Source organism: Panulirus ornatus, chromosome 28 (assembly GCF_036320965.1).
Source record: "Panulirus ornatus isolate Po-2019 chromosome 28, ASM3632096v1, whole genome shotgun sequence".
Lineage (NCBI taxonomy): Eukaryota > Metazoa > Arthropoda > Malacostraca > Decapoda > Palinuridae > Panulirus > Panulirus ornatus.
The window spans coordinates 11,947,399-11,960,693 of NC_092251.1; the positions used below are offsets into that span (position 1 = coordinate 11,947,399).

Genomic DNA, 13,295 nt, shown 5'->3' on the forward strand with positions numbered 1-13,295 from the left:
CCTTCCCCTCAACTCTGCTAAGCCTAATGACCTTGCTTATATTCACATTTACTCTCAACTTTCTCCTTTTACACACCCTTCCAAACTCAGCCATCAACTTCTGCAGTTCACACTCAAATCTACCATTAGTGCTGTATCATGAGCAAACATCAACTGACTCACTTCCCAAGCTATCTCCTCGCTTAGAGACTGCATACTCGCCCCTCTCTCCAAGACTCCAGCGTTTACTTCCTTCACCATTCTATCCAGAAATAAAGCAAACGACCGTGGTGACATGACAAACCCCTTCCCGCAGATCAACCTTCGCTTGGAACCATTCACTCTTCTCTCTTCCTACTCATGCACATGCCTTACAACCTTGATTAGAATTTGTCACTGCTTTTAGCAGCATTCTTCCTACACCGTATATTCTTAAATCCTTCCTCAAGACATCTCTATCAACCCTATCACATACTTTCTCCAGATCCATAAATGTTATATCCAAATATATCCGTTTCTCTTAGTACTTTTCACATACGTTCTTCAATTCAAACACCTGATCCACACATTCTCTACCTCTTCTGAAACCACATTGCTCCTCCCCAGTCTGATGTCTGTATACATGCTTTCACTCTCTCAATCAGTACCCTCCCATACAACGTATCAGATACACTCAACAGACTTATACCTCTATCCCCCTTGCCTTCATACAGTGGCACTATACATGTACTCTGCCAATCCTCAAGCACCTCACCATAATCCATACATACACTGAAAATCCTAACTAGCCAGTCAATAACACAGTCACCCTCATTCTTGATAAACTCAACAGTAATACCATCCACTTCAGCCGCTTTGCCACATCTCATCTCTCGTAAGGTTTCACCACCTGTTTTCTCTTCACCAAACAACTCTCATGACTATCTCTCTCTTCGCATACCACCCCGACCCAAACACCCTACAGCTGCCACCCAGTTTCTAGATGCAGTTAACAGTCATTCAAAAAATTCAATCCATCTCCTCCTCAGTCCATCACTACCTATTACCACTTCCCCCTTTTGCCCTCTTCAATGCTGTCCCTATTTGTTCTCTTGTTTCTCGGGCGTCATTAACCTTCAATTGCCCTTGAAATTTTTTTCACTGAGCCAGAACATCCAGGTTGCTTTCCTCAAGCATGCTACCTATCTCTCCCTCTCTTTTCATTTTGGTTACATCCATACACATGTCGACATCCCAGCCTGAGCCTTCGAGGAGGATGAGCACTCCCTGCTTGGCTCCTTCTCTGTTCCATCTATCATTAATTGAAATACGTTATTTCTAGCATGTATATCCTTATACTTTAGCACATCCTCTCCCACCACGAAAGAAGTGGCCAGCACGGGAGGGAGGGAACGCCTCCCGCTTCATTAAATCCAGTTGAAGTGCTCAGTAGAGAGTATGGTGCCGCTGGCCCTTAGTTCATTAGCTCTCGGTGCTTTATGATACAAGGGCTCCATCGCTTCCTGTTGGTTTATTAGATCCTGGAGCGTCATGTTGCTAGCTTTCATTACTTAACGTCCAGCCCTTCAAGCTCGTGCTTCATTAATTCCCTCACGGAGCCTCAGGTCTACCCAGTTCCTCCCTCACCTGCCGGGTCTTCATCTCAGCACTTTTGTTTATAAGGTAATCTGGTGAAACCACGGGGAGACCTTGGATTTCTGTGTTACCAAGTGTCGTGACGTTGCCAGGTTTGGTCAAACTTGTTGGCTTAGCGTTACCAAGTATCTAATCCGTTGGTTGCTCGGCCCTCGCGTTACTGTGCCCTTGTATATGTTGTCCCTCCATCTTACGGTAAGGCAACAGACAACTGATTGATGTGTGGCTCTTGTGATCCATGACAACGAGCGAACAGGTAAAGCTGACATGGAAAGATGTATTTCATGGATGACCTGTCGATGGCAAGCCAGCCCAGTACCGGTAAATGGATCATGACACGTATCATGGTCCTCCAACAACTTCATGCATCATATACACGTGGATATGAGGCTGACACATAGTGCTGGAATGTAACGGTTGCAGCGAGGCGGAAATAACACATCAGGCTAGAAATTGACATTTAGTGCTGGAATGCAAAATGTGTAGGGCTAAAAGTATACCGGTGAAAGCTAAACATGTCTTGCTACAACACTTGTGCTGTGGAACGTGTTTCTAGATGGCAACAGGTGATGTCGAAGTGTAATACGTGGATCTGTAAAAGCGAACTTGTAATGCTGGAAGGTAACGTGTGTTGCTGGAAGCTTACACATGTTAGATGGGGAACTAACACGGAGTCCAGGAAGATCATGCCTTGGTGATGGAAGCGAGAGTGTGGTGCTGAAGACTACCACGGAGTGTGCTGAAAAGAGGGACTATCACATAGTGCTGGAAACTACCACGTAGGACTGGATTCTACCATTTGGTGCTGAAGGCCATAGCGTAATGCTGGAGGCTCACGGGTGCGTGGTGTATATTGCTGACTCACCAGTATACATGGCGTGGAGGTCGTGGATGGGCTTCACAATGTCTATGTAACGTTGCCGGGGTCCAAGGATGCTGCTGGCGTATCCTGCAGACAGTCACTGGTTAGAACCCGCTATATCAGACATATCACCAAAGACACAACTATCAAAATTTCCGCTAAAATCCTACGATTAGCGACTGGCTGGCTCAGTGGTATGTTTTCGTTCTCTGGTAAGGAAAGACGCCACTCTGGTAAGATAACCTGATCGCCAACATTGGTGTTACCCAGGGAATATCACCTCAGCGCAAGGAAAGGATTCTATTCGATGGCAGTAATGCATTAATATCAGTAAGAAGCAAGCAAGCCAGTAACATATCAGTGATAAATATTTGTGCCAATGATTTCGGTAATAACATCTCAGGACCTACCAGACAAATGGGTCTGGATCGCGCACCCACCAACGTTCCTCCACACCCAAGAGGAGCCATCATAAGATACCAGAGAAGCTGGGGGAAAACACTGGTAGTATATATACCTCCAGCTGCTGCTCCTGTAGCAAATATTATCAACTCGGGAAGGAAATAAAATCCTCTGGAAGTGTCCTGAGAGAGATGACCAGAGCGAGGGGAGTGTGTCTGTAGCAGAAGGTGATGATGTCTGAGGAGGAGCTTCATTAGTGTGGTGAGAGGGAGGGAAGGAGGGAGGCAGGGTCTGTGACACACCAGGAATTAACTGGCCATGACCCACCTTGTGTACACAGTAATGAACACGGTGTCGTCTGCTGGCTATCATCGCCTCCCTGACAGACTGTCAAACATGTGTGAAAGGATTCTTCCTCTGTCGCCTCACCCCTACTTGTTAACTATATCCCGTCATCAGTCTTCTCTCTTATATATACATGTCATATATATACATATATATATATATATATATATATATATATATATATATATATATATATATATATATATATATATATATATATATATATATATATATATCATACCTTGTCGCTGTCTCCCGCGTTAGCGAGGTAGCGCAAGGAAACAGACGAAAGAATGGCCCAACCCACCCTCATACACATGTATATACATATACGTCCACACACGCACATATCATACCTTTACATTTCAACCTATATACATGTATACATACACAGACATAAACACATATACACATGTACATAATTCATACTTGCTGCCTTTATTCATTTCCGTCACCACCCCGCCACACATGAAATGACAACCCCAGTATGCGCGCGAGGTAGCGCTAGGAAAAGACAACAAAGGCCACATTCGTTCACACTCATTCTCTAGCTGTCATGTATAATGCACCGAAACCACCGCTCCCTTCCCACATCCAGGCCCCACAGAACTTTCCATGGTTTACCCCAGAAGCTTCACATGACCTGGTTCAATCCATTGACAGCACGTCGACCCCGGTATACCACATCGTTCCAATTCACTCTATTCCTTGCACGCCTTTCACCCTCCTGCATGTTCAGGCCCCGATCACTCAAAATCTTTATCACTCTATCTTTCCGCCTCCAATTTGGTCTCCCACTTCTCCTCGCTCCCTCCACCTCTGACACTTATATCCTTTTTGTCAATCTTTCCTCACTCAGTCTCTTCATGTAACCAAACCATTTCAAAACACCCTCTTCTGCTCTCTCAACCACAGTCTTTTTATTACCACACATCTCTCCAACCTTTTCATTACTTACTAGATCAAACCACCTCACACCGCATATTGTCTTCAAACATCTCATTTCCAACACATCCACCCTATTCCGCACAACTCTATCTATAGCCCACGCCTCGCAGTCATATAACAATGTTGGAACCGCTATTCCTTCAAACATACCCATTTTTGCTTTCCGAGATAATGTCCTCGCCTTCCACACAATTTTCAACGCTCCCGGAACTTTCTCTCCTTCCCCCATCCTGTGACTCACTTCCGCTTCCATGGTTCCATCCGCTGCCAAATCCACTCCCAGATATCTAAAATACTTCATCTCCTCCAGTTTTTCTCCATTCAAACTTACTTCCCAATTGACTTGTCCCTCAACCCTACTGTACCTAACAACATTGCTCTTATTCACATTTACTCTCAGCTTTCTTCTTTCACACACTTTACCAAACTCAGTCATAAGCTTCTGCAGTTTCTCACCCGAATCAGCCACCAGCGCCGTATCATCTGCGAACAACAACTGACTCAGTTCCCAAGCCCTCTCATCCACAAGAGACTACCGCGATCATAGCCTAGCGGTAGCGCTCCCGCCTGTTCCACAGGGGTCCCGGGTTCGATCCTGGCTGTTGGAGCTTTGTATGAAATATATATATATATATATATATATATATATATATATATATATATATATATATATATATATATATATGTATATATATATTCGTACGTCACTTTCTCCATCTGTCTTATCAAACATCGCTCCATCATTCTAACCGATGTTCTAGGCTGACTCATTCACCAACATATCCCCGTGTCGTAAAATGTGTTGACGCTACCACTTCCACCGTGTCGATATTTCGCCCCCCACCCCCTTTCTATCACCATGCCCAGCTGGCAGTAATGAACCTGTTACTCCTAACACCTACATGCGGGGGTAATGTGCGGCAGACACTCACATGACTCATTAGTTACTTTATATTCTCGTTTGCAGCGAGTAATGATGGCATTCGTCCACGCTTTCCCCCAACATGCACACCCAATAAAACGCCATTACATCCATAATAGACCTAGTGTTTTAGCAGGAGAAGTACAGCATTATTGTACTTGTCTTTCGGTACTATTTTCTTGCATTTATTCTGTTTTATTTTCATACAAGCTGGATACCTATTCTATGGTAATGATATGGTTTTTTATATAGGTGTGTGAGTGCAGAGGATAGAGCATTCAGTGTTGCGTGTGCACCCTCAGTGAGAGCCTTGGTATGCACCCTCAGTGAGAGCCTTGGTGTGCACCCTCAGTGAGAGCCTTGATGTGCACCCTCAGTGAGAGCCTTGGTGTGCACCCTCAGAGAGAGCCTTGGTGTGCACCCTCAGTGATAGCCTTGATGTGCACCCTCAGTGAGAGCCTTGGTGTGCACCCTCAGTGAGAGCCTTGGTGTGCACCCTCAGTGAGAGCCTTGATGTGCACCCTCAGTGAGAGCCTTGATGTGCACCCTCAGTGAGAGCCTTGGTGTGCACCCTCAGGGTCCGACCCTGAAGTATCATGGCCTGTCTGTTGACCTGACCCCTTAAAGATCAGGTCAAAGTAGAGTCGTCATTATTATAACACCAACATGTGTACTGTCAGAAGAGTTGTCATTATCAAAACACCAACATGTATACTGTCAGTAGAGTCGTCAAAACTATAACACCAACATGTATACTGTCAGTAGAGTCGTCATTATCAAAACACCAACATGTATACTGTCAGTAGAGTCGTCATTATTACAACACCAACATGTATACTGTCAGTAGAGTCGTCATTATCAAAACACCAACATGTATACTGTCAGTAGAGTCGTTGTCATTATCATAACACCAACATGTGTACTGTCAGTAGAGTTGTCATTATTATAACACCAACATGTGTACTGTCAGTAGAGTCCTCACCACCGAAAACAGGGCCTTAGTCAATATCCGCTAGGGAGGAAAACACAGTCTATATTGAGAAGTGGGAGAGGAATGCTGTAGGAACGGGAAGGTCACTTTCTCATTCTCACCTTCTTTCACTCTCACTCCCCCATCCCTTCAAACACCCATTCGCCCATTCACTTTCACTTCCCCATCACCCATTCGCTCAATCACTTTCACTCGCTTACTCTCTCCTTCCTCTTGTTACTGCCCCTCTCTCTCTCTCTCTCTCTCTCTCTCTCTCTCTCTCTCTCTCTCTCTCTCTCTCTCTCTCTCTCTCTCTCTCTCTCTCTCTCTCTCTCTCTCTCTCTCTCGTCCACCCTCCCACACCCTCCGCACAGACCCCGTCCCCGCTGTGCCTCATCTCAGAATATTGCTCACGCTAACTTTTCCAGCTTCGGTATGAAATTCCAATAAAAAGGTCCGATGCAATTTGAACTTGCGGGCATCTGCACACATGGAGTCTTTACAACGCAATTTGCCCTGGAAACAATAAAAGGGATGTTGAAACTACGTTTATTGCCCCGGATAGCACCATTTTGAAGTCATCTTTCATCTCTCTCTCCCATGTATTTCATTGGTAACATTATCTTCATCCTGAATCTGTACTTCTGTTGAATTTCTTTAGTTTTTCTTTAAACAAATTCGCCTTTACCGTCTGTTTGAGAGAGGTAAGATTTCTAGATATACGGTGATGGTCTGATGTTTCCTTGCTTGACGATCATATTAATCCATTCAACCCATGGTAACATGACGGTCTGAGATTACATTAATCCATTCAACTAATGGTAACATGACGGTCTGGGATGACATTAATCCATTCAACCCATGGTAACATGACGGTCTGGGATTACATTAATCCATTCAATCCATGGTAACATAACGGTCTGGGATGACATTAATCCATTCAACCCATGGTAACATGACGGTCTGGGATGACATTAATCCATTCAACCAATGAGGTTTCTGTCTATCTTCAGCAACTCAGATCAAAGACGATCAATTCAGCGTCCATATCAAGAATGTCTAGCATTCAAGTACACCATACAATACCCTTTTTTCCCCCCATTTTCTTTTTATTCTAGGGTCATACACAGATCAGCCAAAGAACAGGAACTGTGTATTGCGAACAGGTTTGTAAGCCTTTGATAATGGAAGCAGGAGACTTGGGTAGCAATGGTCAAATTGTTAATGTTTTTTTTTTCCCCTTTTTTATACATGTTCGCGTTTCCCGCCTTGTCGAGGTAGCATCGGGAAGTGCGCCTTCGATAAAACACACACACACACACACACACACACTTTTGCTCCTTCTGCTCTTACTTTTAGACAGTGATAATACAGGAAGGTAGGCATTCTTACCCTCAATTCCCACTCCTCGTAGTCATCCTCTTCGACTCGCAAGAAATGCTCTGATGGGATTCTTTCTTCCTTATCCCCAAGAGCAGGTATAAATGTATCCTTTGAAAATTTGGTTGGATATAATGGGAAGAAGATTTCTACTCTCACATTCGCGACATGAGGAGAAATATGGTTTGACCAGAGGTACGAGGAACAGTCCCATCCATCTTGATACGAGACACAGGAACAGAAACTGAACCCAGCACATCCAGGGATACACCTATTAGGGAGAAAGATGACTAACCCCCAAGATCTATTCTTTTTTAAATCTGAACCCAGCACATCCAGGGATACACCTATGAGCGAGAAAGATGACTAACCCCCAAGATCTACTCTTTTTGTATTTAAAAAACAAGGCAAGGTAAAAAAATATATATATATCACCGATCTCTCCCCTAAAGAAGGAGATTTGTCCTTACTCATCCCAAGGAACACTTCATCCCAGTGTTGTTGATGGCCACCCACCCCTCAACCCCTCTTACTCCACCCCAGGTAACATACCTATGAATGTGCAGGTCAAGAGTAGGAAGCTCGCGAAGCAAAAAACTACATCCATCTTCCCGGGTTTTCTTCTTCGTCAGGTAGCTACTTCCAGTTCCGTCAGGAGCACGGAACGGTTTTCCCCTCAGATGGTGTCAGTTGCTGAGGTGACACTTCCAGTCCCGACAGGAACAGGGGACGGCACACTCAGGTAGCTCCTGGACCGTCAGAATCTTCCAGTCCTGATACAAGCAGGGAACGACTCCCCCAGATGCCTCCTGGACCGTGGGAAGCTTGGAAGCCACTTCCAGTCCTGATGGGAAGAGAGATGTGGCTCTCCCAAATGGCACCTGGTCAGTGAGAGGCTGGGCGGTCACTCCCAGTCTTGAGGGGAAGAGGAGAACGGCTCTTCCAGATAGCTTCTAGACCGTTTGATACTGGATGGCCACTTCCAGTCTTGACAGGAGCAGGGGGACGACTCTCCCAGGTGCTTCCTGGACCGTCAGAATCAGGGTAGCCACTTCCAGTCCTAAGGAGAGGAGGAAGACGGCTCTCCCAGCTGTTCCCTGGACCGTGGGAAGCTAGGTAGCCGCTTCCAGTCCTGATGGGAGGTGGAGGACGGCTGTTCCAGATGGCTCCTGGACCGCTAGATGCTGGATGGCCACTTCCAGTCCTGAGGGGAGGAGAAGGAAGGCTCTTCCAGATGGCTAGATGCTGGATGGCCACATCCAGTCCTGAGGGGAGGAGGAGGACGGCTCTTCCAGATGGCTCCTGGACCGTTAGATGCTAGATGGCCACTTCCAGTCCTGAGGGGAGGAGAAGGAAGGCTCTTCCAGATGGCTAGATGCTGGATGGCCACATCCAGTCCTGAGGGGAGGAGGAGAACGGCTCTTCCAGATGGCTTCTGGGCCGCTAGATGCTGGATGGCCACATCCAGTCCTGAGGGGAGGAGGAGGACGGCTCTTCCAGATGGCTCCTGGACCGCTAGATGCTGGAAGGCCACATCCAGTCCTGCTAGGCGGGAAGACGGCTCTGCTATATGGGTCTTGGTTTATCAGCAGCCGAAGTGAGACTTTTGATCTTCATTCCTCCCACAAGATCTGGAGACGCAACACCAGTTTCACCGTTCACTGACCCCCCTAAGGTGCTGGAATAGCACTCTTACTGTTCACTGTCCCCTGGAGCGCCAGGTATACCGTTCACTGCACTGTTAAAAGATGGGAATACTAGTTCTATCGTTCACTGCACCATCACTAAGTTGGGACGAAAGTTTCACGATTCACTGTCTCTTGCGGAACTTCGGTGACAATCTTCCGTTCACTGCCCGCAATGGACCTAGAGTAACAGCTTTTGTTTCACTGTCCTCTTAACAGCCAAGGAAAACAGTGTTTACCTTTCATTGACCCGTCATTAGAAGCAGAAATGAATTTCAGTGTATACAGCCCTTGCAGGAGCTGGGATGATAATTCTGCCTTTCACTGCGTCCTTAGGAGTTAGGTCTAATTATTTCACTGTTCACTGCCTTCTCAGGGGCTGGGATTAAGTTACATTGTTCACTACTTCCTCAAGAACTGGCGATAGAACTAAGCTGTTCACCGTTTCCTCGGGAGGGGAGCCCTTAAAAAGACTTACACACAGAAGCTAAAAATAATTCCACTGCTCAATGTTCCCTTACGATGTTCAGCCAGAGTTACAGTGTTCACTGCTCCTTACGGGGTAGGGGATACAAGTTCACTGTTCACTGTCCCTTCAGAGAACTAGGGTAGAGTTACACTGTTCACTGACTGCTTAACAGTTGGGGATTAGATTTATACTGTTCACTGCCCAATTAGGAGCTGGGGAGAAAGTTATGCTTTCCATTTCACCCCTTCAGGAACACACTGTTCACTGCCACCTGAGAAGCACACAGTTCACTGCCACCTTCAGGAGGTGAGAAGATAGTTACACTGTTCGCTGGCAACCCCTCGGAACTAAGGGATAGAGCTTCACTGTTCACTGCCTACTCAGGGGTACACTCTTCACTACTCCATTCAAAAGTTGGCTATAGAGTTACACTGTTCACTGCCCCCTCAGGAGGATACTGTTCACTGCCTCTTCAAGGGAGGAAATAGAGTTACTGTCCACTTTAAGAGGTGGGAATAGAGTTGCACTGTTCACAGCCGCCCCAGAAAGTGAGAGTAGAGGTACACTGTTCACTGCCCCTTCAAGAGCACACTGTTCACTGCCCCTTCAGGAGTACACTGTTCACTGCCCCCTCAGGACCACCCTGTTTACTGCTCCCTCAGGATCACACTGTTCACTGTCCTTAAGGGCACACTGTTCACTGCTCCCAACAAGAGCTAGCCATGAGTTACACTGTCCACTGTCCCTCAGGAACTGAGGAACGAGTTACACTGTTCACTGCCCTACCTTCCCTACCCTAAAAGGTGGTTATAGAGTTGCAGTGTTCACTGCCCTCTTAAGTACACAATATTCACTGCCTATTCAGGAGCTTGGGGTAGAGTTACACTGTCCACTACCCTTTCATGGTATGGAATTACACAATTCACTGCCCCCGTCAGGAGCTAAGGAGAGTGTTACACTGTTCACTGCCCCCGTCAAGAGCTGAGGATAGAGTTACACTGTTCACTGCCCCCGTCAAGAGCTGAGGATAGAGTTACACTGTTCACTGGCCCCGTAACAAGAGCTGAGGAGAGAGTTACACTGTTCACTGGCCCCTTTCAGGAGCTGAGGACATAGCGACACTGTTCGAGGATGGAATTACTCTATTCACTGCCCCTTTCAGGAGCTGATGGTATAGTTACACTGTCCCCTATAGGAGGAGGAGAGAATTACACTGTTGACTGCCCCTATGGAGCTAGGCATAGAGTTACACTGTTCACTGTCCCATTAAGGAGGTGGTTACGAGGCTCTTAACAAGGTAGGATCTTCGTTCACAGTTGTGGGTCGACCCGTCATAAGTCATCAGGTGTAGTCGTCTGGGATTCTCTATCGCGTTCGACATTATCCCAGCGAGACGATCTATCCAAGTTTCCAAGTTTCAGTTTCCAGTTTCAAGGTATTAGTGTTCTTAGAATTGATTGTTAACACTGAAGCTCATCTTCCAAACTACGTTTCACCGTAAAACATGATTATTTTCTTATTTATTCTCACGTATCACTCATTTGTATTGTTTCCTTTATACATTAGCGCTACACTGTAAATCATATTGACGTTTTTTAGTAATAGCGTCTGTCGACCATACCAAGTTACTGAAAGAGACACGTAGAATATGAATGTTTTAGGGCAACACTGTGATCTTAGCCGTTGTTTGAAGGTGGGTGAGACACGACAACACTTGAGACGCCACGCGATACACCTGCGCGTACCAACCCCTCCAGCTGCTGCTGAGCACAAGGGTCCACATCATCCCAAAATACCACCATGGGTCGACCACGTCCAGTAATCTCTGACGTACAACTCCCCCAGAGGGATATGCTTGGGTGAGGAGGAGGGAGGGTCTGACATTTACACCTTCTCTGGCTACCTACCCAATGCCCTTTCCCCACTCCCGGTACCTGTCCCCTTCTTCAACCACCCCTCTCTCTCTTCCTCAGCCTCCTCTTTCTTGTTTATCTTCCTCCCTCCCTTCCTCCTCCTGGACCTGCCCCTCTATCCTCCTCGACATTGCCCCCATCTCTTTCTCTACCCTTCTCTATCACACCCCTCTCTTTTCTCCCCCTCATACTATCCCAAACCTTTCTTCCTCTTCCACTATCCCTCTTTTTTCTCCCTCTTCTTTCCTCACCCCATCCTTTCCTCCTCCTTCAACCCACTCCTCCTCTTCCTCCTCCTTCTGTATCTCTGTTTTCATCGCTCTTCCCTCCTCTTGCCTCTCCTAAATCTCACCTACTCTCTAACTTTTCCGCGCTCTATCTCTGCCATCTTAACCGTATTATCTCCCTCTACCTTCCCCTTTTATGTAATTTTCCCCAATCTCTTCTTCTACGAGTCTATATATTGTCCTCCTCCTCTTCTTTCTTCTCTTTATCACCCATCTTTTCGCTCTTACCGCACCACCTTCTTGTCTTCCTCCACCTCCTCCTCCTCCTCTTCCTCCTCTTATCATAGTTATTCCTCTTCCTCCTCTTCTTCCACTTCCCCTTCCTCTTCTGCCACCCTGTCCTCCATCCCTGCCCCTGCACATGAGGCGTGTATATTTACAACCAGGGGTAACAAGTGTAAAATGTCAGGCCGCCGAACGCCAGCGTCCTTAGAGTGGTCTGGTAGCGTCAACACATCACCAGTGGTCTGGTAGCGTCACCGCATCACCAGTGGTCTGGTAGCGTCAGCACATCACCAGTGGTCTGGTAGCGTCAGCACATCACCAGTGGTCATCACCAGTGGTCTGGTAGCGTCACCACATCACCAGTGGTCTGGTAGCGTCACCACATCACCAGTGGTCTGGTAGCGTCAGCACATCACCAGTGGTCTGGTAGCGTCAGCACATCACCAGTGGTCTGGTAGCGTCAGCACATCACCAGTGGTCATCACCAGTGGTCTGGTAGCGTCACCACATCACCAGTGGTCTGGTAGCGTCACCACATCACCAGTGGTCATCACCAGTTGTCTGGTAGCGTCACCACATCACCAGTGGTCTGGTCGCGTCACCACACCATCAGTAATCCCTCAGCGTCACCGTAACAGCAGAGGTCTCCCACCGTCACCGTAACAGCACAATATTCGAAAACAAAGAATCTCTGAAAAATCTGTATTCAATCAGGTATCCAGGATAGTACAATGTAAAAAGAGAGAGGAAAAATAAAGAAATACGTATATCTATCTATTTTATTATACTTAATCGCCGTTTCCCGCGTCAGCGAGGTAGCGCCAGGAAACAGACGAAGAATGGCGCATCCACTCATATGCACACATATATATATTATATATATATATATATATATATATATATATATATATATATATATATATATATATATATATATATACATAAACGCCCATACACGCACCTATACATACATATACATATCAATGTATACATATATATGCACACATATATACATATGCACATATTCATACTTGCTTGCCTTCATCCATTCCTGTCGCTACCCCGCCACACAGGAGATAGGGTCGCTACCCCGTGCTTCAGCGAGGTAGCGCCAGGAAAACAGACAAAAAGGCCACATTTGTTCACAGTCAGTCTCTAGTTGTCATGTGTAATGCACCGAAACCACAGCTCCTTATCCACATCTAGGCCCCACAGACCTTTCCATGGTTCACCCCAGACGCTTCACATGCCCTGGTCCAGACCATTGGCAGCA

The 13,295-nt window shown here is 46.4% G+C and overlaps 1 protein-coding gene across 2 annotated transcripts in view; it reads right to left on the reverse strand.

Moving 5' to 3' along the window:
• LOC139757836 (protein amalgam-like) overlaps window positions 1-11,541 on the reverse strand; it is a 111,748-nt gene extending 100,207 nt beyond the window's left edge. The window contains exons 1-2 of one of the 2 annotated variants that reach the window (XM_071678727.1): window positions 7,996-11,541; window positions 2,480-2,563 (exon numbers count right to left, since the gene is read on the reverse strand). In XM_071678727.1, the coding sequence (XP_071534828.1) occupies window positions 2,480-2,563; window positions 7,996-8,050 (139 nt within the window). In that variant the 5' untranslated portion in view covers window positions 8,051-11,541. The remainder of the gene's footprint in view (window positions 1-2,479; window positions 2,564-7,995) is intronic. The other variant, XM_071678728.1, reaches the window with a different exon arrangement.
• Window positions 11,542-13,295: the final 1,754 nt, after the last annotated feature.